At 35.7% G+C, this 25,069-nt stretch overlaps 1 protein-coding gene across 22 annotated transcripts in view; it reads left to right on the top strand.

The window, feature by feature from the left end:
* The window catches only part of NRXN1 (neurexin 1), a 1,430,528-nt gene that overhangs the window by 1,391,860 nt on the left and 13,599 nt on the right, over positions 1–25,069 (top strand). For 13 of the 22 annotated variants that reach the window (XM_044663322.1, XM_044663315.1, XM_044663306.1 and 10 more), the window contains one exon: positions 2,485–2,572. In XM_044663322.1, the coding sequence (XP_044519257.1) occupies positions 2,485–2,572 (88 nt within the window). The remainder of the gene's footprint in view (positions 1–2,484; positions 2,573–25,069) is intronic. The other 9 variants (XM_044663323.1, XM_044663321.1, XM_044663319.1 and 6 more) reach the window with 1 other exon arrangement.

Raw genomic sequence — 25,069 nt, 5'->3', positions numbered from 1 at the left:
AGAGAGAGAGAGAGAGAGAGAGAAATGATGGCCCAGGATCAAGATTTGGGGATGCTAGAAGGTGAGAGGACGATGATGAAAAGAAAGAGTCTGAGAATGTGTAGTCAGAGGGGAAGAAGAGGGACCTGGAGTAAAGAATGTCTTAGAAGGCAAGGGAGGAACATAAGAAATAGGTGATTAATTGTACTAAGTTCTGAAGGAAGGTTAAAGGAAATAGGACTGAAAAAAAAAGAAGGCATTGGATTTTGAAATTAAAAAGAAATCAATGGTGATATTTGAGTTTCAGTAGTTTTGAGGGGATCGCCAAAGACAGTCAACGATAATAATTAAATTAGTAATAGGTTATTAGTAATTAATAAATTAGTAATAAAAATTAGTAAAAGGAGTAATAGATAGATATTTAGCATTTAATGTATGGAAGATATTGTGTTAAAAAATAAGAAAACATGATTGTGTCTGCCCTCAATAACTCATAAAATAGTTCTGGAAAGAAAATGAACAATTTGCACACAGAATTTAGGTGAGGAGACTACAGGATGTGGTACAGAAATCCAGTTCCTGGCAAAATAAAGTAACTATTCCAGGGAGATTCAGGAGTGACGTTCAGGTTTATAGTGGGGTAAAGTTTTTTGGAAATTGTGACTATCATAAAGAGGCTGCAGTAAGTGGTTCGCAACTGGTAGGATAAAGCAAAAGACTCATCTTTCAGAAATAATGAAGTAGAGACAAAAAAAATGACAGACTACATCCTCTAGGAGCTTAACATTGAAAGGGGGGGCTAAGGGAGAGAAAGAAAGAAGAGTATGGTATCAAAGAGGAACAGTTAACTTGAGCTTGGAGAAGAATCATCTTATCTTCTAAAAATGTAGCAAAGGAATACATTCATAGAGATATTCTGAGAAATGTAAGTGGAGAGTTGAGTGGCTTTGATTTTAGGAAAGTAGGCAAGGTCATATATTTGCTGAGAGATGAGGTGATGAATATAGTTAGATTTTGAGGAGAGTATTTGGCAAAAAACTACAGAAAGTGTGATAGACAGACATGAATAACCAAGATCAAGTTTCTTACTATCTAAGGCAGTGACCAGGGTGAGGTAGGGAGAGAGAGAATTTGAAATTCAAAATATTGGAAAATGGATGTTAAAAATTGTTATTATGTGTTATTGGGAAAAATTTATATTTTATGTAATATAAAAATATAAATTTATATTAAATAAAACAATTTTTAAAAAAGGAAGTGTGATAGGGAGTCAATCAGAACTGAGTAAAGAGTGTTATGTCATGGTGAGGTCCCAGATGAGATTAGATATCAATTTAAAATGATTTCTTGTTGGTCTTTTATAACATTCCACTATTAGGGTATAGAAGAAAACATGGATGTTGGGAGTGACCAAGTATTAAGGATTATCAAGGCAGAAACAGCTAAACAAGAAGAGGGCAAAGGAATTATGAAGAGAATGATGTTTAATCTAAGTAACTACCTTTTTGCAGAAAATACAGTGAAAACTTGAACTTTGAAAAGAAAACTGCTACCTCTTAATACTCTATCAGTATCAGTATCTATAAAATGTATTTTCCCATTATTATGAAGACTTAATAATAAAAAGAAAAATAGTGACACAACATTAAGTCTCATAAAGCTAAGATGTTAATGAAAATCTTAATTTTTACAAGGAAAATGCCTTTTTAATTTATCCTGTTTTCTTTCTTTTGTTCTATTGAAAAACATGACTCAGAATCTCATGCTAGTAAAGCTTTCTCAAAGGCCAAATGATAGAACTCTGGATAATATGCTATTATTGCTGCTTTCAGACATGCAGACACAGAGAGTATATAAAACCCACCAGTGCATGTGTTGTTGTGCCTTATGGCTGCAATAAATTCTACTTGCTTTGTTTTTTTCTAGCTATTCACTAATCTTTTTTGAGCAACTGAGCATAACTTACCCACTCAAAAAGATACAACATTCAAATGAGCCTCTACCATTTTTCACACCTTGTATAGTCCAAAAATGTCTGTTACCAAGATTTCATTGTTTGTAAGCTTTTGACATTTGTGAGTTGCTATTGAAAAGCAGGATGAACGTTTGTACCATTCTCTTTGTAGAGGAGATGATTACATTGGTGTATCCCATCCACTCCATCTGTTAGAAGAGCTCAAAGTATGCTTCACATAGTAATTGGATCATGGATTTAGAGCCAGGTGGGACATTAAAAGCCATTAAATCCAATCCCCTCATTTTGTAAATTAGGAATCCGAGGACTAGAGAAGTGAAATAACTTACACAGTGTCATATATCTAACAGATGTCTGATGCAGGATTCAGACTCAGGTCTTCTGAACTTCAAATTCAGCGTTCTGTCTTCTATGTCACCTGGTTGTCCATGGTAATGGGGATCATGATGATGATGATGATGATGATGATGATGATGATGAAATATGTCAGGTCCCTTTGAGTAAACTTTCTGAATTTGTTTTCTTTGTAGACCACAGATGACATCCTTGTGGCTTCTGCTGAATGTCCTAGCGATGATGAGGACATTGATCCCTGTGAGCCGAGCTCAGGTGGGTTAGGTTAGTCAACTTTTTTCTTACTCTTTGATTCTCTTTATTGACTTGCATGAAGCATCCCATAGAAAGGCCTTGCTTCCGAGTTCTTATGAACACACTTTTCTCACATAATGACTAATTTGTTGATAGGGAAGGAGGGATGGGATTTTTTTTTTTATTAGACCCAATTCCTGATAGTTATTGAGAAATGCCAAGATCGTGAATTTCAGTACTAGCTCTTGGGGACAGCACATTGGATGGGTGACTTAACTATTCCCATTCCATTAGCAATGAATATAACTTTTATATATAATGTAAAGAATGTCCCCTCAGGTCTCTTGTGGCATAACAAAAATTTCTTTTTTGGTAAAGCTAAGAAATCATATTGCGTTGTGAGTAAAAATGTGACCTTTTTATGGTATTAAAAAAAAAAAACCTTCTAAAATTTCTACCCAAAGAAGTCAAATTAGCTCAAGTGACATATTTTCGATCTCGGAAGTAGAAGTATTGCCACAGCAGTAATGCAAACAGCTTGTGGAGCCTTTGATACATTTATGCATGTACAATATAGAAATGTTGGTATCTGAATCTTGCCATATTACCTGAAAATTTTAGTTCATACCCTTTAATAAATTGATGTTTTATTTCCCCTCCTTACCTGTTTGTTTATCATCTACTGTGAATGGTTAATATAGAAAAATGGCTTCCATACTGTCCTTTCCACCATTAAGTAATGGTTGTAGATTCCCTTAGGCTTCAGTGTGAACAGAGCACAGTTGGGATTTGTTTCTGAATATTCATGACACTGAATATTAGGGACATTTTTACTGTTCTCAGATGAGCTCAAGCTCTATTAAATGGTTTTTCTCCACCCTTAACTGCCCTCCTGTTTAGACTAATAAAATGAATAAAAGTGGAGACTAGTTGCTTTAAGGCAGCTAATGGCCTCTGCAAGACATCCATGGAAACTCCAAGAGGCCTCCAGGTATATGAGAGAATGGCTTATTTGTTACTGATTGACTTCCCACAGTGTTGTACGCATCTACTCTAAAGTGTATTCAGAAGTTATAATTCCTATTTTTCAGTTCTTAGGACCAGCTCTGTAGTTTTTCTTCGACTTCCCTGTCCCCTCTGAAGTACAAAGAACTAGAGAGCTGCTATATAAGAAAGGTGGGAGATGAAAGCCAGCAGCACACTCCTTGCACTCATTTTGCCTCACTGCTCAACAGTTAGACTCCTTTTTAGGGTGTTGAAAGTCAATGAGGAGCATCAGATATTGAATAAACTCTCAGTTCTGTAGGGTTGAGTGAGACCCTGTTCAAGGAATGTTATTCTCTTCCCTCACTCAAGCTCCCATCTTGTTTGAGTTAATCCACAAACCTCAAGCTCCAAAATAATCTTTCTTGCTCAAATCTTTGCTATTTTTCTAATCTCACTGCCTCATCCAAATCTTTACACATCTTTAGTCATTTTCCCTTGTCCTCCAATTATATCAAAGACCATCATTGGCATTATTTATTCTCTGGTTAATACAATTTTATTTTGTTCCTGAGTCTTTTCCATGTATCTTTTTCACTTTACATTAGTCGTAACTCATTTTATATTTCTCCTATCAAAATATTCCTCTTCCATGAATAAGTAAAATCATCCATGATTTTTAATGTCCCTAAATATAGGGTATATATTAAATGCTCTGGAGTTCAGAAAAGGGAAAATGACTTAGATAGTTGATGCTTTGTGGGATATAGCATGCTCATGATAAGCCACACGCAGGCCACAAAACTCCCCAGGGTGCCCTGAGCCAGATTAAAATATACTTGGGAAATAGACAACCCTACCATACAATTATAGGATCTTAAAGTTGGAAGGAGCCTCAGAGTTCATCTAATCAACCTGTATTTGAAAAGGAATGTCTTCTACAACATTGTGACCCTTCTAGTTTTGGGGACATCCTGAGACATCCCATTTCACTCTGAATGGCTCTAATTCTCAGAGTTATAATGATGTATGAATATACAAGATGTCACAAAAATTTTAGTGAGGTTCTAAGCTAATAAATCATAAAACTACACTAAGATTTTTAGGACATTCTGTATCTGTACATATATATATATATATGCACATACGTATAGTGTTGATTATACATCTAGACAGACAGACAAATGTATACATACACACATTCTCATTTCCCTCTTTAGAATGCAAATTCTTTGCATGTAAGGATTATTTTGTTTCATTTATTATATTAGTGTCCCCAGCACCTAATGGGGTCAAGCACATAGTAGGTTCTTAAAGAAATATTATTCGATTGACTGATTGATAATTTGCCTCTTTTCAATATTTAAATGTTCCTATTGACACTTCAAGTTCTTTAAAAAAGCCCTGATTCTTCCTTTTTACCTTGTAAATCTGCACTTTTTCTTGCTAAATAATCCTTTTCTTTATAGGAATAGTTCCCAGGGCTCTAATGAGTTGTCACTCTCCAGGTTTTCACAGACCTTCCCAAAATGTTACAAACATATCTGAACATATTACTTTAGACGTGGTCTGACCAGCAAAGAATACTCTCAGACCATTCTCTATCTTGTTCTGGATACTTCATTTTATTAATGCAATCTAAGATTTCCTTGATCTTATCTGATGAAGAAAACCAGGCAATAGTGTTTTCTTTTTTCCCCTTACGTGCTAGTGAATTATTCATTCAAACTTGGCCCAGGGATCATATTGTGTTCCTCCCAAACCTGCCTGATGAGCTGTGAAAGTGATCATTTGGCAAAGTGCCACTTTGCACATTAAGAGCTATGTTCAACGCTAGCACAGTGCCCTCCTTCCCCTTCCCAGGCTGTATCTTTAATTTCCCTATTACTTACCTGAATGAAAAGAAACATCATATAAAGTGCTGGTATTTTTCTGTTGAAATGTGGTAGACAGCCACTGAAATCACTTTGACATGGAGAAGAAACTGGGCACGTGGCAACTTTACAAAGAAAATTTAACTTTAACCAGCACAGACTGATCACCTAGTATATGCAATGAGTGATGGAATAAAGAGATAAATACAAGTCCACAAAATTCTTAAGTATCTCCTATAGGCTAGGCACAAAGACAAGACAACAGAAGTTTTCCCCTCAAAGTGCTTATTGGGTGGAGGGATAACTCACAATACAGAAAGTTAGAGAATATATATACAAGGTAATTTTTGGTTGAAGGGCACTAACCACTAGAAAAATCAGCATAAGCTTCTCATAAGAGGTAGCATTTAGAGCCAAGTTTTGAAGGAAGGTAGGGATTCTGACAGGCAGAAGTAAGGAAATATGAGACAGCTTCTTTTTAGTTTACAATCAAATAAAGGAAATTGTATATGTACACTGATAATAATAATAAATGCTTTCATAACAACAACAATGATGATGATGATGATGATGATAATAATAATAATAATAATAATAATAATAATAATAAATACTCTTCCACAGAAGAGAGAGATCATTTCTGTTTTGGGAATCAGGAAAGGTTTCATGGAGCAAATGTCACTCGAGCTTGGTTTGGAAGGAGAAATGAGCATTTAAAATACAGCAATGGGGTAGCAGCAGTAAAGGCAGGGACAAGAGTAGAACAAAAGCATAGAAAGCCACTGGGGAAAGAGGGAATAAAGTTAGAACAGGAAGTAATTGCCTCAAGAGTTTTAGTGTGTACTACTCTGCTACCATAACTATATTAGAATTCCCTGACATTAGTGGTATTAATGTGAAAGATAGAGGTTCTATACATATGAAGGTAGTATTTGAAACTGCCAACTGTTAGCTATAACATATGCTGCCATGGTATTGTTAAACTCGGTTGTCCAAAATTCACTGACTTTAGTCACATGGGTTAAGACTGGGTTTTCCAGTGGATGAGCATCATGAGGATGAGGATGACCTCAGAAGCACTGGCTAACCCATTCCCTCAGCATGCATGTGTGTGCTTTTGCTTTCACCATTCCCTCCTCATTTGCTATTTTTGAGCAGTAGGGAGAAAATAATATTGAATCCTAATACTTTGAGTTCACAGTAAATTTTATCACAGAAGCCTTTGGTCACAATGGACTATAGACTATAGACACAAATTCGAGTTCAGATTGTTGTTGTTTATAAAAATGAGGATAGCCGAGATTAGAAGGGAGAATAGTATTTTAATAAAAGCCATGCTGATAGAAATAAAATCATTAGACCACGCGCCTGTAAGTATTCAAACTCCTGCCTCAACCATTTTTACCTTTCTGTACCTTTGCGCGCCCAGCTAGCTAAAGAGCCAGTTCAAAAGTCCCTTCAGGAGTCTTATCTCTTCTTTTACATCATCACACTTCCTGTCTGCCATGAGGAATCATGGGAAATGTAGTTTTAAGGACCCCCACAGGTCCACAGAAGTTTGTCAAACACTATATTGATATATATATATATTGAGGCTCAATCCTTCCAAATAGAACCCCAGGTGATTTTAACTAACACAAGATATTATTCAGCAATACAAATTTCCCAAGTTTTATTACTTCCTTTCTCATTGGAATTGCTTCTTGGCAAAGAGTTCAGAAAGAAGTGTGAAGCTAGTTAGGATCCATAGAGTTGAATGCATTGGGTATGAGAGATTTTTCTTTTCATGTGGGAATTTCCTGACATGTGATGACCATTTCACTGTACTTACCTTTTTTTTGCTTTTTGTTTTTTGTTTTCACTCTGAAAGATGGTTCTCAATTCTAGGGCCAGTCATCTATATTCTAGGAACCCACATGGATTCCAACTGCTCTCTAAGATTTTATTCTTCCCTCTTTAAAAGGGGAATACTATGAACAAATTTCATGTTTTTTAAGGGGAGAGGTGATAGTAGAGCTAATGAAATTTTAGGCCTCAACAAATCAAGAAAACCATCCCCAAATGTTTTAACCTTTCCTTAATTTAGAAAAAGAATGGCACCTAAACCATTTGTGCAAAGGATAAAATATCCGTATAGTGAAGGGAGGCAGAAAAGGATAATTAATTCTTATGGAAACCACTAAAATGTCTTCTAAACAAGTGGAGATCAGGTGGTGGGCATAGTCTTGTCACCAAATATCTTTTAAGGGCTTTCTCTGATGCTGTAAAGAGAGCAGGGCTACGTGTTAGGTATTAAGATGCTTGTGGAATGAAGTATGAATAAATAAATGGCTAATAGTAATAACATAGTACTCAGAAGCATTAGTAATAATAGTTATAGTAAATAGAGTACTTTTAAAATTACAAAATATTTAACAGTATCTCATTGGGTCCTCGCTAATAACCCAGGCAAATAGGTGGTGTTTGTTTTCTCCATCTTACAGATAAAAGAATTTTTACCATCTGGGTCTCTTATAGATACCCCACTCCCTTCATAGATGAGAAAACCGAAGCTGAATCATTTCCTTCTAGTGTTTGAGCCAAGTTTCAAACTCAGATCTATTCATTCATTCATCCGTCCATCCATCCATCCATCCATTCATTCATTTATTCATTTATTTGTTTATTTATTTTTATTTAGAATATTTTTTCCATGGTTCCATGGTTCGTGATTTTTCCCACTCCTCTTTCCTCCCACCTCCTGGAGCTGACAAGCAATTCCACTGGCTTATACATGTAGCAGTGATCAAGACCTATTTCCATGTTATTCATATTTGCAGTAGAGTGATCTTTTAATGCCAAAACCCCAATCATATACCCATCGAATCATGTGATCGATCATATGTTTTTCTGCTGCATTTCTGCTCCCACAGTTCTTTCTCTAGATGTGGATAGCATTTTTTCTCAGAAGTCGCTTGGTGTCCTGGATCACAAACTCAGGTCTTGACTTCAAGTTGAATATTGCTATTTATTATATCATTTAGCTATTTCTTTAAAAAAAAAAAAACAAATACCTTTTGTCTTAGAATCTGTAATAAGTATCAGTTCTGGGGCAGAAAAGCAGTAAGAGTGAGGCAATTGAGGCCAGATTTTAATCCAATACCTCCCATCTTCAGACCTGGCTTTTTATACATTGAGCTACCTAACTGCCCCTGTTATTTCTATTTAATAGATATTTTATTTATTAAAGGTATTATTATTTGTACTGTTTTATTTATTATATTTAATATTTATTATTGAATATAATAAATGTTTGTTATATTTAATAGTAATTAAATAGATAATGAATATATCTATTTAGTAGATAAATGAGATCACCCAATCCTCTTTCTTGACAAGTAAGTTGCTATTTTGATGTTTTGAAGGATTTCTGGTTTCATCTTTTGTAATGTCTCAGTATATGTTCTATCGGGACAAATTGAATCTCATATGGACCTTCACAGCCTGAATGATTTCTGGCCATGCCCTTCAAAAAGCCTTCGTAGAATCTCTTTTCAATAGACTGGAAGATAGCCTCTCTATATTTTAGTATTTCAAAGATAAGAGCACAATGGTGGTCAAACTATTAGGCTTTACTTACTCTTTGCATTACCGGCTTGCACCTTTTAATTTTTTTTATTAATCTATCAATAAACACCCATAAATTATCTATGTAGCAGAAATTGTGATAGGAGCCCAGGAGACAAATACAAAGACTGAAATAATCTCTATTCTTATGCCTCAATGATGTAGAAGGTAAGATCATTTAGAATATTTAGTATTAATGCCTAGACTACAGTAAACTTACTAAATACTAGCTGAATTGAATTTGTTTTCTTTAATTTCACTTCTCACACACTTGCTATCATTGTTAATATGCTGCCACCTACTTACACCCAGTGCACATCTTTCCATTGTCTTTTAGGTCAGCTGAATTTTGTTTCTTCTATGATGTTCCTTGATATCCCGCCATATAGCTTCGACAGAAATGAGCTGGTGTAAATTGGCTCTTTTGACAAGGAATAACTTGGAAGGATGGAGTGATATTGGCATATTTACACCATGGAAGTTGTCATGGGCAGTGCCTATCTAACAGATATATTTGAATGCCGTAACTCTAAATGTCTGTCTGGGCGATACATATTCTTTATCCATTTGGTTTTCCTATCTGGATTTTTAGGCAAGTCTTATCTGAGTGTAGATGGGGCTCACTAAGAAGATCCATGGCATCCATCCTTAGGTCTGATGTACAATTCCACTTTCAAGAGAAGCATATGGCCCACATTACCAGCTAGAAATATTCATTCTTCCATTTGAACTCTTATGTTGGACATTTTCCAGAAAAATAACAAATAAATTTGGCAAGCATATGGGCACCTTTTCAATTACTCAATTATATTTTATTATAACTATATTATTATTATATTATTTTATAATATTAAGGGATTGTAGAACAAAATTATTTCTCTTTTTTTCCCCCTCAGGTAGCTAGGTAGTGCAATGATAAAGTGCTGAACCTGGAATCAGAAAGATCTGACTTCAAATCTGGCATCAAATCCTTACTTATTCTGTGATCTTTATCAAGTCACTTAACCTCTGCCTGCCTCAGTTAACTCACCAGCTCTTTATCAATAATAATAATAACAACTTTATCATTAATAACAACCTTAGGCTTATGAGGATAAAATGCGATGATGTTTACAAAGTGTTTTGCAAACCTTTTAAAGCATTGTATAAAAACTGTTATCTTTGTGGCTACATTTCTCCAGCTAGCTGTAGATTAACATTTGGGTAGTAAAATACCTTGCTAGAGTTGAGCTTTTTTAAGCCTACACTTTGTTCTATCAAGTCAAATGCTTTTTAAAAAAATTAATAAATAATAAACATAAGATCTTCTATTCCCCATATTTCTCAGTCAAATGTCAGTAGTATGTTATAAAAATAGTATGCAAAAACCTGTCCCAAATTTCTCTTGAAGATATCCTTGATATGTGCATATCGTGGACTTATTAATGCAGATGACAAAAACAAAATATCAGAATTAGTGTTTTTAGTGACATCTTTTTATATCTGTATCTTACCAGGTTTCAAGATGCAACAAGCAAAATTTTGGATTTACTTCTTTTTCAGATGTTGTAGGATGGTGATCAGATAAGCATTTGTGTCATCACACAATTGCTTTTCATAAGCCAATCTTAGTTCTTCTCTACTATCTCCATTTTGACTGTACTTCGTAACAGTTTTTATATGACTCCACTAAGGGACTCAACAATTTTTCACTTGTGTGCCAGCCAGGAACTTCTTGAATTGAAAGAATAGCGAAGCAGCAGCCCAAGCCCACACTCGTGATAAAGAGAGTGAAAACATTCATGCCAATCTTTCCACATACTTGTTTCCTTCTCCACTGCTTCTTGCTATTTTATGAGGCTATTCTGTCCATAAGATTCCAAATCCTTCTCTATTATGTCTAGCACCAACTAGGTGATGAGCCAAGAATTTTGTTGCAGGCTCTTTCTTTTATTTTGAATTTCTGAATATCATTATTGGTATGTTTTTTTTTTTTTTTACTTTGTAGTTACTATATCTGTATGAAGCTTAGTAGATCTTCATAGGCTGTCTTCTCCCTTTCCTTTTTAGTTTAAATTTCTTTTGATGAGATTTTCAAAACACTAGGCAAATCTTGATTATTGTTCTTTTGACCAGCTAGCTCTTTTAAAGTTTCACCATCCCTTGCCAAGAGCCTATATTCCTATTTGTTAAATGATGGTCAGAAATCCAAAAGTCAGTCTCTGATGTCATATTTTAAATTAATGTTCATTTTTTCAAATCTTCATTTTTCATCTGAAATCATTGGTAGCAGAAGTGAAAATCTTACCTGTGTCCCTAAGGCCTACAGTTTTTTGCAACAGAGTTCATATTCTTTAGCAGTATCTTCTCGTCTCTCTTTGTCATTATTAATGTTTACATGAATCACAAAAAGTGGGTAATAATTAGGTTTGACAGTTCTATATTTTTAACCTTTGCTCTCTGTCTTAAAATTGATACTAAGCTTTGGTTCTAAGGCAAAAAAGTAGTAAGGGCTAGGCAGTTGTGGTTAAGGGACTTGACCAGGATCACACAACTTAGAGCTGACAATTCTTGGGAAGTTCTCCTATCCCCTCCCCTCTCTTCATATATACACACAATAAAACATATATGTGCATGTATATATATATACATACATATATATATACCTGTGTGTAAATGAGTGTATCTACACTTTAAACAATAATCTAAATGTTATGTGTCATTTCCTTTTAAAAAAAAACATGAATCAAACACCACTGAAAATTCAGTTCATAATCCTAGTCTATTCTTTTGCTGTTTGAGAGAAAGAATAAGAAAACTCCTAGTGATCAAAATGGCTTCTGAGATGAAGCTTTCTCTGGTAGAAAGGTCTAGCTTTTCATTTTTTAGAATGCAGAAAGCTATTTGTGATTTCAGATGTTTGGGAATTCTATGAAGACAAATATGTGAAAATGGACATTTAAAAACCCTGTACCGTACATTTAAATTTTATTGCAAAAGGTCCTTTACATTTATTAGTGTTCATCATGCTAAATTTACTTCAATTACTCTGATTCTGAGTAGCTTTCCACTTTAGAAAGGAAAAAAAAAAGATCAGAGGATTATATTGAACTGGTCCCATTAAACCTATTAAAAATAAAGACATGTATATTGAACAAGGTGCATCTTTTCATTAAATAAGTCATCACAGTCATTTTAAGGAAAATGTCATTCATTAGATCATATTTGTTAAGGCCTGATTGGAAGATAATTTTGTTCTACATTTAAATTTTTTGGATAAGAACATGTGATTATTCAAAAGTGAATTTAATTATCCTGTAATAACCAACAAATTGATGTTAAAATGGAGGATTCAGGGTAACATCTGGCAAAAAAAAAAATATACAACCTACATTAAACTGTCTGTACCCTTTGGCATTATATGACAAAATCCTAGTGATTGGTCAAGTGGCAATTGCTGAATGTCTGACTGATCATCTCTGGGGGATGTTCCTAACCTTCAAAGCCTAGATGGCTGAGACTATGTGGCAGTCCTGCAATGGAAACTATTAAAGATTTCATGAAATCACACAAAATAATGAAGTCAAGATTGAAGTTGAGATAGCAAGAACAAGTCAAAGCTAAGCCTTCACCATGTACCATTCTGACTCACATTCCTACTGCATTGTTGAGGACAGTAAAGAGGATAATAGCTTTCTTGCCAGTTGTGACTGTTTTTGTAAATTAATAACAAAAAACTCATAGGAGGACAACCCAAATCAATGACATTCAGTCAAATAAGATTTTTTTCTTTGTAGAAAGCAGTAGTTCATATGTAATCCAAACTCTTTTGACTTCTCCTTCATAGAGTTTTTCTAAACAACACCAATTTCATAATGAACCTGTTATAGATGGTTTGGTGCCAAGATGCTCATTAATTCACCTTGTGATGGTCTCCTTGCTAGGATTCCAGACTCAGTATCTTCATAAAAAATTAGGACATCGGATCTCTTTGCGTGTTAGTCTCAGTCTCTCTCTCTCTCTCTCTCTCTCTCTCTCTCTCTCTCTCTCTCTCTCTCTCTCAGTTGTTTCTGTTATGAGATACCTCACTTTTTTTTCTGTTGGTTTTTTTTACTCTTTTGATTTTGTTTTAGTATTTCTTCTTGTTTCACTAGTCATTGTCTTCTCTTTGATCCATTTGAATTTTTTGCTAATTTGTTGTTTTGGTAGTGTAAAAATAAACCTAGGTCCTTTGAGTTAGTAGAGTAATAGGAGGGTATAGTGAAATATAGATGGTAAATTGAGTTTACTTTGAATTGGCTTCAGTGACCCTGCAGCTGGATGTGGTTTGTGATGAATCAGCTGATAGGACACTTTATTCACTTGACTCCACTTACTACAATTGACTAATGAGGGAGTAAATGATTTCCCTCAACTAGTAACTAGTTTATAAAATTAATTCAAGAGTAATAAANAGATAGAGATAGAGATAGAGATAGAGATAGATAGATAGATAGAGATATATAAATTTTTTTTAGCAAATGACCACCCAGAACCCAAACAAAACTCCACCAGACCAATCAAAGTAACCTGTCTCTCCACAAATCATATTTATTTGAAAATGATGGTATTTACTACTTCTGGCTTTTACTTATAGGTCTGAGAAAATTAATGTTCCCCAATGTAATTTAATTTACTCTTAAAATAAGTTACAAGATAAAAAAATCAGAGCTATAACAAATGAGTGCAGAAAAAATTTCCTCAGGAATCCTACACCCATGCCACCTTTACTGATGCTGTTTACCTACTGCACGTCATGACTCCTTTTTAAAGAATACTGTGTAAAAGCTTTTGCTGAAATGTGACGAATGTCCTATTGAGCTTAGAAAAGGAGAAAGCCAGAAATACTACTGTGATTAATATATTTGCCAACTTTGAAGAGAGAAATCTAGTGGCAGGAAAGCGAGGGTCCACATGCAGGCAAAAGGATAATTGAAACTGAAGTCACTAGACCAAAATTTGAGTGCTTACTAAGTAACTTTACAACCAGGAACAATCTATGTCTCAATTTTTTCCTCTCTAAAATGAGGATTATGATCTGTGTGATATCTGCCTTCCATCTTGAATAAGATAATATGATAAAACAAAGTTATATGTAAATTTGATCTATTAGTATACAAAAATAATAATTTTGACATATGAAAATGAAGCAAGAAGTTAAGAAAGGAAGAGAAAAACTATATCTCTATGATAGTTCTTCAACTATAGCACAGGAGTGATTATATTAGCCTTCAGCTAATTGGCCTTCAGCTCAAGTTATTTGGTCTATGAAGAAGAGCTAGTTTGAGTAGGAGCCTAATTGCACCAATATCTCCAGTTGCTAATCAAGATATTTAAGGGTATCAGAAAGAACAGAAAGGAAGAATCCTTAAATAGTAGGTCAATATGTGCTGGCAGAATTACTTGACATCTGAAAACTGAAGGAAATGAATTAGAAGCAACACAGCTAGAATACCTTGTTTTATGTGCTGATACTAATTTCTACATAATTGCATTTGATAATTTGGCAAAGTATCCGATTACTATCAGTCTAGCAATTGAACTTGGGGCATGTCTCATTTGTGTGGCTTTTATATGCTCACCTGGTTGCTTTCCCATTGGGAATAACATCTGAGAAACTATAATATTGGTTACTCTTGAAGTACTGGGTTTATGTTTCTGGACATCTTTCCCACTATACTGGAAAATAATCAAGATCAGCCCTATGTTGGACCTTGAGAACACCATCCCTGAGTTACTCCACTGCCCTAAAATTATGCACTTGACAGAATTTGTTGTTGCTCAATCATTTCATTCATGTCCAGCATTTTGTGATCCCACTTAAGATTTTTCGTGGCAAAGATCTCATTTTACAGATGAGGAAACTGAGGCAAAAAGACTTAAGGGACTTGCCCAGGAATTAGTCACATAGCTATTAAGTTTCTGAGGCCAGATTTGACTTCATAAAGATGAATCTTTCTGACTCCAGTCCCGGAATGCTATCTGCTGTGCCATTTAGCAGCCCCACACTTGACAGAGTCAAGCATCTATGGTCTTTAGGAGCAGGCCATTCTTGATATATATGTTTGCTACTGTAATAGTCCTTCTGGTAAGGCTTGGCCAAGCCAACTTTCAAGAGGACATAAATTGCTGAAGATCTTAGGTGTTATATTTCTTATTAGGATGGAAAGAGATGATGTTAAAGTAAGATCATAACTAGAGAGCAAGATTTTCTTCCTATTTCAGGAAGTAAAAGTATTTTTGGAGGGAGGAAAGAGAGAACATTAGAGAAGAGAGAGGTGGCAGAGCTTTACTGTGACAAAAGGCAGACTTATGGTTTGGACATCTTAAGTTCCTTTCCTCAAACCAAGGCTTCCAAAGGAGACTCAGAGAAGGAAAAGATAAAGAGACAGAAGGTGAAGGATAAGATAGTAATTTAAAAAATCATTTTGTTCTTTATACTAGCTCAAGGAGCCATATTCTTAGGCACACATAGAAAGGGGGAGTGGTGCAGCCTGGCTCCATGTCCTTCTGGCTTTCTAAAAAAGAACTCTGTGCTGGGGCAATAGTGTGTGTGTGCCCAGAGAAGGCTCTGAGTGACTCCTCTGGCACACGTGCCATACGTTCGCCACCATGGGTCCAGGGAATTATCATGATATATACTGTCTTTCTCTTCCATGGGGAAATCAGGGAGCCTTCCTTATTCCTACTTCATTTCATGCTAATAAATATTAGTGTCCTCTCTCTTTAATCCCAATCCCAATCTAACACTCTGTGTGAGAAAATACCACATTAGCCCTTTGTGGACTTTGATGTACACTTTTTTCTCTTTTTGTTAAAGGAATGAAAGGGCATAAATTCAAAACCTACAGTTAGGAAATAGAAGACACAAATGTTGGTTACTTGTTTTTGGTTTTTGTTTTCCTTGCTAGCAACCCTGGAGGTATTTTGTCATGTTTTTGCCTGTTTCTCTTCTATCTTTCTTCCTCCTTGGGAAAGGGAAATGAAATACAGGTTTGGACAAGGAAATAGAAGTCTAATTCTCCCACAAAGGATAGAAAAGTGAAAGGACTAACTTTCAGGAATTCTGGATATCTGGTTCATTAGCCTACTCTAATCTCACTTGTTTCCAATGCTGATGCTGGCTTCTTTTTGACTTCAGACCACTCAGAACTCACTGAATTGTGACCTTCAATTATCCCCATCAGCCACCCACCAAGAGTCTTTGAATGCAAGAGAGACAAGGGACCCTAGGATAGGATTTACTACTTAAACACGGTGGCTAGCCCCTGGGCTTCTATATGGCTTAACCAAGTAGGAGTCTCTATGAATACCTTCCCAAAATTTTCCTCAACCTGACTGAAAGCATCATCCCTTACCATTCTTCACTTTATTTCCATTATAAAATTTTCTGAAGTGTAAGCTATGTGTCCTATTTCACAACATGATATTGTGTGAAATAGTATGTGTACAACCTGTATTACCTGCCTTCTTGGGAAGAGGGGAGAGAGCATGGATTGCAAAATGTTAGGAAATGAATATTAAAAACTATCAAGATGTAATCTGGAAAAAAATTAAAAAGAAAGAAAACATCACTTTTCTCTAAAATCTGGGTAAAAAAATCCATTGACATAAGTATCTTTTTGAATTTTATTTTATAAGTTGATATTATTTTTTTCTGACATTTTGAGTTCTATGTTCTCTCCCACCTTCCCAGACCTTCCCCCTCTCCAAGACAACAGGTAATATGATATAGATTGTGTTGCCATAAGAATTTTTATCTTTCTTCATGAGAATGCTCAGTGACTGGAAAGATAAGTGAGACTAAAGACTGAAAAATTTTGAATTCACTTAATGATAGAATAATTATCTCCAAAGTAATCCACATTTACCTTGATTTAAATAATATAATTTCAAACAATGATTCAATTTAATTCAGTGAACATTTATTAAATGTCTGCTATGTGTTAGGCGCTAGGTTAAATGCAAGAGGTAAAAAGAGGCAAAAGAGAGTCTCTGCCCTCAAGGAGCTTACAGTCTAGGAAGATCACAGATCTAGAGCTAGAAGGGACCTTGGAGGTTGTCTAGTGCCACCTTCACCCCTTTATTTTACAAATGAAATTAGGATCCAAAGAGGTCATGACATGCCCATGACTTAGCAGAGATAAGATTTGAACTCAGAATTTCCTTTCTACCATAATATGTAACTCAGTTTAGGGTAAATTTTTTTGTGGGGGGGCAAGTCAAAAGTAATAATAATAGCTAGCATTTATATAGAGCTTTAAGGTTTATAAAACATTTTACATTTGTTAATTCATTTGATCTTTTCAATACTGAGAGTTGGTGCTATTGTAATCGTCCCTACTTTAAGATGAAGGAACTGAGACAAAGATTAAATAGATAATGAATATATTAAAAATTTTTAAGGATTCCTAGGAAAAAAAAGATATTTGGTTGTCTCTATGGGCATGGCCAAGTGTAGATCATAAAAGTACATATTCATCAACATTTGAAATATTGTTCTTTTTGCCTTTTTTGGAAATGGGGTAACATTGGTAAAAAATGCATGCAGATTGTATAGGTGGTCCAATTATGAAACTGATTTTCTAGCATCATAATGAAATCTTACATTCATATAGTGCTTTAAATTTTGCAAAGGACTTCATGCATATAAGCTCATTTGCTCAGCACAATTCCCTGAGACACATGATAATCACTTCACATACTCAGAAACTAAGGCTCATAGTGGTTGTGATTTATTTATGATGACATAATAAGTGTCTGAGATAGAATCTGAAATAAAATTTCATGTGACTCCTCACTAGTCCATGAGAGCATGACTTAATTGAATCAACTAAGTGACATTGTAGATAGAGCACAGAACTGGGAGTCAGGAAGACCTGAATTTGAATCCTGCTTCAGATATCACCAAACTGTGTGACTAAAGGCAAATCACTAAATGTTTCTGTCTGTTTCCTCATCTTAAGGTGGGGACGATTATTATAGCACTTAACTTAACTAAGGGTTGTTGAAAAGATAAAATGAATGAACAAATGTAAATAAAGTCCAATATTCTTTCCACGATCGTGCTGTTTTAGGTATTAGAAAGCTCAAATTGTTTTTCTCTCTACTAAGCAAGGGGATTTGACCTAATGAATGATGTTTTCTCCTCTATTTGCTTGAGTCACTGAAAATATGGAAAATTTACATATCTAAGCTTAAAATGTTGGGAAATAGTTGGGAAAAGAAGAAAAAAAATCAGATTTAAAAAAACCCCAAACCAGAAAGTTTTCAATTCAAACCAGCAAGCCTTTATTAAGTTCCTATGGGATGCAAAACACTGTGTTGGCCCATGAAAGAATATTACTTCCTTCATGGAGATTATAGTCTAGTAATAGGACCTTGATAAGTTGGATAATGTCTAAAGAAAGACAATAAGATGGTGAAGAGGCTGAAGTACAGATAACAGATAACTGAAAGAAAAGGGATGATTTAGGAAGAATGCTCTCACTGTTTTTCAGGATGTGAAGGACTTTCATCTGGAGGGGTTTACATTTGTTCTTCTTGGTTGTAGAGAATGGAACTAACAGTAATGGCTCTAAGTTGCAAAGAGGCAAATTTAGGCTTGAAGAAAAAGTAAAATATCCTAACAATTTGAGCTATAAAGAAGTGAAAATATGTTGTAGAGGGAAATCTTACTCAAGTGCAGGTTATACCAGATGGCCTTTGAAGTTCCTTCCAACTATATTGAGCTTAAAATGATCCTAGAATAATTGTGCAAATTGGTGAGACATGTTCCTGTGTCCTTAGATCAGACTTACACCAACTCCAGCCCACTGTGGCTTATTCGGTAGAATCAGGAGTTTGCCTGGCTTTTTGTACTTCCATACCCTTAGAAGGGCAATATCCACATTAACTAATAAAATGTACTTTATTTAAAGGCTTCTTTTTACCTTGTTTCAAGTTACATTCAAATTAATAATTTATAAATTTGTATTAGGATGATGATTCTCCCACTTTCTTTGACCATGGTATTCAACACTGATATTTTCTAACCCTCTTAATGTAGGTGGGGGGGTGACGGTCAAAGTTGAACCCGACAGTCAGGCAGGACACAAAAAAAGCTCCTAAAATACAACATTGTTGTTGTTTTTCCTGAGTCACCTGCTTAAGAGGGAGAGGGCTGAGATGTCAGGCACATCTTTCATGTAGGCTTTAATTTGTACTGTGGGCATGAAACTGGAGGAAGAAAAGTAAATTAGGGTGTGGATAGGGAGGGAGAAAGGAAAGAAGAGAGAAAGAATATGAGTGATTTGAAACATCCGGGTTCTGTCACTTCTAAAAATAACCATGGAGCCAGTGAAAAATTAGTTTTTTTAATTTAATTTAATTTAATTTAAAATTTATATCTATATGTACATATGTAGATATATAAAATTATATCTCTGCTTCATTGGAAATGCATCATTTAAGCATTCATTCTCATGAGTGATTTGCTCATCATCTTTTCTTGTAGTATGGTTTGTGTTGAAATATAGATATGAGAAAAGTACATTCTGTAGAGGGCTGGAGTTGAGGAAGAATCTGGATTAATTTCAATTCACAGTCACCACAGGAAACTAAAATTCCAATTTTCTTTTCACAGCATTAATGAAAACTGGACAGAGGAAACAATCAAATCTTCCCCTTTAAATCTGAGATTTTCTTCAAGAGCTGACTAGAATTATAATAACTTTCCAATCCATTATGACACAATATAGAGCTCTGGCCTCATATGATCATTTTAGACAGAGTTTTTTTTTTTTTCCCCTAGATGGGGTGGAAACAGAATTTAAAATCGATTACTTTTACTCTAGTCTATGATAAAACCAGAAAGACTGGTCAAAACGTCTTAATGAGAAAAAATTCAATAAACACATCTTGCCAATACTTTTGAGAATGGATCATTGCAAGACCAAGGATGCGGCAATTCCTGTTAATAGAATGACATATGTTGACTATTATGCATTCTATGGTCTTTTGTATCATCTCCTGAACTTCCCTTTGAAGCACAGACTCAATTATTTTGCATTTGATATGTTTTCTCTTTTACTGTTTCATTTTTCAGATTGATTATCTTTTAAAAACTCCTTCAAGCCTGAAAGCTTAAATTTTCTTTGCCCCAAATCTATAGTAAAACTGTAGTTTTACCTGCGTTGTGACAGGGTCATGTTTAGATGCCATGACTATTCACTAACAGGAAAGAAGAAGAAATAAAGCCAGCAATAAAAGTTGCTTGGGAACTATAATCTGGTCCTCAATTGCTACTTTTGGAAGTGACACAAATAGAAGAAGATGATAGTGAAAGAAGATCCCATTCAAGTATACAAAACAGTTTTGGTAAAAGGGTCAGGCTGAGTGACAAAGAAAACATCAGGGGAAATGGGTAAGATCCCCAAACAAGTCATTCTATGAAATATAAAGCCAATTTCTCCACTCTGTACTCTACTACTACACCATAGGACATTAGACTTCAGGCATTAATTTTATTCTTTTGGTGCAAAGGTCCTTAGCTGAAGTTTGTGTTTCTTTTAATGAAATTGACTCAGTCTTCCATTTGTTCAACTAAAATTCAACAGGACTCTTGATTTTATTGTAAAAGGGCAAATAGGATATGAAAGTACCTCATACCATATAAAATGTAAAAAAAGAAAGAAAGAAAGAAAAGAAAGAAAGGCAACCAGCATACTCTTAATTCAGAGGTGATATTATAGCTATCTAGTAAAGGTTGGAACAGAACAGAAAGTAGGATCAGGGGAGAGTTCATTGAGACTATGACAATTTGACTGGGCCTGAAGAAATGAACAGTGGAGTTGAAGTAATTCCAGGTTGAGGGGCCATCATGAGGAAAGGCAAAAAAAGTGAGAGACATATAAGATAGATAGATAACAGTTTGGCTGGCAAAAGGGCAGTGTCTGGCACATGGCTGGCATTAATATATACTTTGGATTGATTTAGGGAAGAATGTATAATAATATGTGTAATATGAGAAAGCAAGAAAAGTAAGTTGGGACCTGATCATAGAATTGCGTGTTAGACTAAGACCTTTATTTATCCTGTAGTCAATGGGGAGTTCTTAAAGAATTTTTAGCAGAGGAGTGATATGATCAGAGATTTGTTTTAGGAAAATTAAACTCCCATGTAATGAAGAAAAGTGGAACTACTGAAAACAGAGAAACAAGATGGGAGACTATTACAATAGCCCAAATACACCATAATGAGTCTGAAGTAGACTATTAGCCATAGAATTAAATAGGGGGCAGATATGAGAAAAATCAGAGATGGAAATGGTAAGACTGCTTTTTGACTGACTGGATATGAGAGATTAGAAAGAAGAATAAATCAGATATGATTGAGGTTTTAAGCTGAATTACTGGGAGAACTGACAGTACCTTTGTTATAAATAGAGATGCTGGCCAAGGACAGAATCTTGGAGAATTATAAAAAAGAGATAGTGCCTATCTGGAAAAGGAAGAATTGATGACAAAGAGCTTCATCAATTGATTGATGATTCCAGAAATCCTGATTTCTTTTGACTATATTACTAAGTTGGTAGATTAGGGAAATATCTAGATTTTAGCAAAGCTTTTGCTAAAATCTCCTGTGTTATTCATTTGGGAAAAGGGTACGAATGCACACTAACCATTAGTTCAGTCAGGTGGATTTTGTAATTGATGAAGGTTAGACATTAAGAGTAGTCATTAATAATCTGTCAATTTAGAAGATCTCTAGTAGATTATATCATGGATCCAAGCTTGGTCATGTACTGCTTAAGATTTTTATTGTCAGTAACTTTGCTAAAGGCAAACATGAATGTTTATTAAATTTTTAGATGAAACAAAACAGGTACAGATAGCTTACTCACTGGAATGATACAGGTAAGACCTAAATATTTCTTAGTAGGCTGGAAAATTGAACTAATTTAATCAGAAGACATTTAATAGGGATAAAAACTTGACTTAAAAATTAACTCTAAGTTTAAGACAGGAGAGAGGTTGCTAGATACAATTTCATCACATCTATCCCTGTCTGTCTCTTTCTCTCTGTCTCTCTCTGTCTCTCTCTTTCTCTCTCTGTCTCTGTCTCTCTTCCCACCTCTCTACTCCCCCCCCCAATGTATCTAGCTGAGGGTATTAGGAAAGTCATTGACATTCTAAATGTGGCAGCTAAGAAAACTAATGTGATCTTAGGATGCCTGAAGAGCAGGCACAATATTCTAGAGTAAGGGAGGAATCATAAAATGAATGAAAAAGCATTTATTAATCACAGTGTACAATGCTAAGCATTGTGAAGTAAAATTACAAAATAAAAGATTGTTCATGCCCTCAAGGAGAATAAATTCTAATAAAAGAGCACTACATATCATAGAGAATCATAGAAAAGAAGAGGCATTTTGGATAGTACAGTAACATGAATAGAAAATGGAGCAATACAGGAGTAGATGGACCCACCCTTTCCATTAGCAGTGGCAGTTTTGATTTATTTTTTAAAAATCCTTACCTTCTGACCAAGAATCAATACTATGTGTTGGTCCCAAGGCAGAAAAGCAGTAAGTGCCAGGCAATGGGGGTTAATGACTTGCCAAGGGCCACACAGCTAGGAAGTATCTGCAGCCAGATATGAATCCAAGATCTCCTGTCCCTAGACATGGTGTTCTATCCACTGAATCACCTAGCTGGCCCTTGCAGTATTGATTTGATCATATTTCAAAAACTGGAAAGCAGGAAATTATAGAACAACAGAACATGGTGAGAAGATGACAGAGTTGTAAAAAAAAAAAATTATCGGAAGATATATCTCGATATAATGGGCCATATGAGCCCCTCAACAATTAGGATCTGAGTCCCAGAACAGAAGCTTTAGGACTAAAAGTGTAAAATCTTCTAGATTATTGTCTCTGGTCCACACAGCAAGGTGACTGGTGAACAGATGGCCAATGAGTGAGTTTCATTGTACTCTGTTCTAATTAGATCACTTCTGATGTAATATATTCAGTTCCAGATGCCTCAATTTAGGAAGGGCATCAAAAAATCAATGAACCTATGAAAGTGGCCATAAGGCCATAAATGCAGAGCTGGAATTCAGTTTAAAGGCCAGCTAGTCCAAAACTTTCATTTTTACAAATGAGGAAACCAAGAACCAGAGAGATTAAGTGACCTGCCCAAGGTAACAAGGAACAAAGTTGGGTTTTAAAATCAGTCTTTGGCTACAATTCCAACACTTTTTCTACTTCAACACACTGGTCAACTAGAATTGTTGAAAGGCCTCAAGTTTGTACCCTATAAAGATCAGGTGAGAAGAAAAGATTCAAGGGAGCTGTGTTAGTTGTCTTCAGCTATTTGAAGGTTTGTGATCTAGGTTAGAAACATGATATGTTCTTGTTCCAAGAGAAGATGGAACTGTAGGAGCAAATAGTGGCAGTTGCAAAAAGTCAAATTTAGGCTTGGGTTTTAGAAAAAAAATTAAAAACTAGACCTCTACATAATTGGAATGAGCTACCTGGGGAGCAAAATGCTGGCTAGGAATTCTACTGTCCAGGAGAAGCTGCACAGAAAGCAAACTTCAGGCATTCCTTCCAACTCTGAACTCTAGTGAGTCTCATGAGTATTGGAGATTGGTGTGAAGGAAAAGTGATGAGTCCCCATAGGAGGAAGAAGTGGCCAAAGACTTAGGAGAAGAATTGATTGTACCACTTGTGAAAAATAAACATGGAAAGGAATGTCTTTGGTTGTTGTTAAGGGCAACAAAACATTAATTGATTCTAAGGATCAAGTCAATATTATTGTATATAATAACTATTTTGGGGGGGACAGGGTAGGGCACAGCAATTTAGGTGGCACAGTAGATAGGGCCTAGAGTCAGGCAGACTTGAGTTCAGATCCTGCCTCACACATTAACTAGCTGTGTGATCCTAGACAAGTGACTTAGGCCTGCTTGCCTCAAATTCCTCACCTGTAAAATGATCTGGAGGAGACGGCAAACCATTCCAGTATCTTTGCCAAGAAAACCCCAAAAGGGTCATGAAGAGTTGTAAATGGCTGAACCACAAGCGGGCAGTTTGAGTAGAAAGCTGGGGAACAGAAACCGGATTGCAGAAAGTTGAGATGTGAGCAGGTAGCAAGGCAGTAAAGGTAGCACATGTAAATGTTTTTTTAAAAAATAAATATGGGGGCATCTGGGTAGCTCAGTGGATTGAGAGCCAGGCCTAGAGACAGGAGGTTCTAGGTTCAAATCAGGCCTCAGACACTTCCCAGCTGTGTGACCCCCATTGCCCACCCTTACCACTCTTCCACCTAGGAGCCAATACACAGAAGTTAAGGGCTCAAAAAACAAACAAATAAATAAATAAATAGACAAATAAATAAATGAATAAACAAACAAACAAACGAATGAATGAATGAATGAATAAATGTGGCAGTGAAGGGAAAGGGAAACATGAGTGAGGGGGTAGCAGGGCCTTGGAAGATCTTCATAGAAATAGACTTACCACGTTTCTAGTAAGAAAGGAAGGAGCCAGTTCAGAAAGACTGAAGATGTATGTGAAAGCCAGAGATCATTAACTGAGCAAAGAACAGGAAGAGGTAGGAGGGGTGAGATTGAGGAAATAAGGAATAATAACGGTTCACACTTAGATCTAACTTCACAGTATCTGCTGCCACTTAGAGGCAGGCGTTGCCATGGAGAACAATAAGGGTGACAGTGATGGGAGCTGTCCAAGTGAGGCGAGTTCAGAGGAAGCTGGAGGAGGCAGGCAGACACGCACAGGGGTGGAATCCCATACAGATACATAAAGTACTTCCAGAATGTTGGGCATAGGAAATTTAGAGAACTCTTTGCTAAACTCCCACCTCCGTGCTATGGAGGGAGAACTACTTCCCCTCCTGCCCTTGTAGACCTTGCCATGATGGCGCTTTACTCATTCTGATTCGGACCCCGTTTTCATGACAGGAGCCATGGTCAGCTTCTGGCCCATTGTTCCCAGGTTGGCTCTGTAGGAACACTTTGGCTGTGGCATTTCCCCCCTCTG

Source organism: Gracilinanus agilis, chromosome 2 (genome assembly GCF_016433145.1).
Source record: "Gracilinanus agilis isolate LMUSP501 chromosome 2, AgileGrace, whole genome shotgun sequence".
Lineage (NCBI taxonomy): Eukaryota > Metazoa > Chordata > Mammalia > Didelphimorphia > Didelphidae > Gracilinanus > Gracilinanus agilis.
Note: the sequence above shows the minus strand (reverse complement) of the source record. Positions and strands in the feature narration are given on the sequence as shown.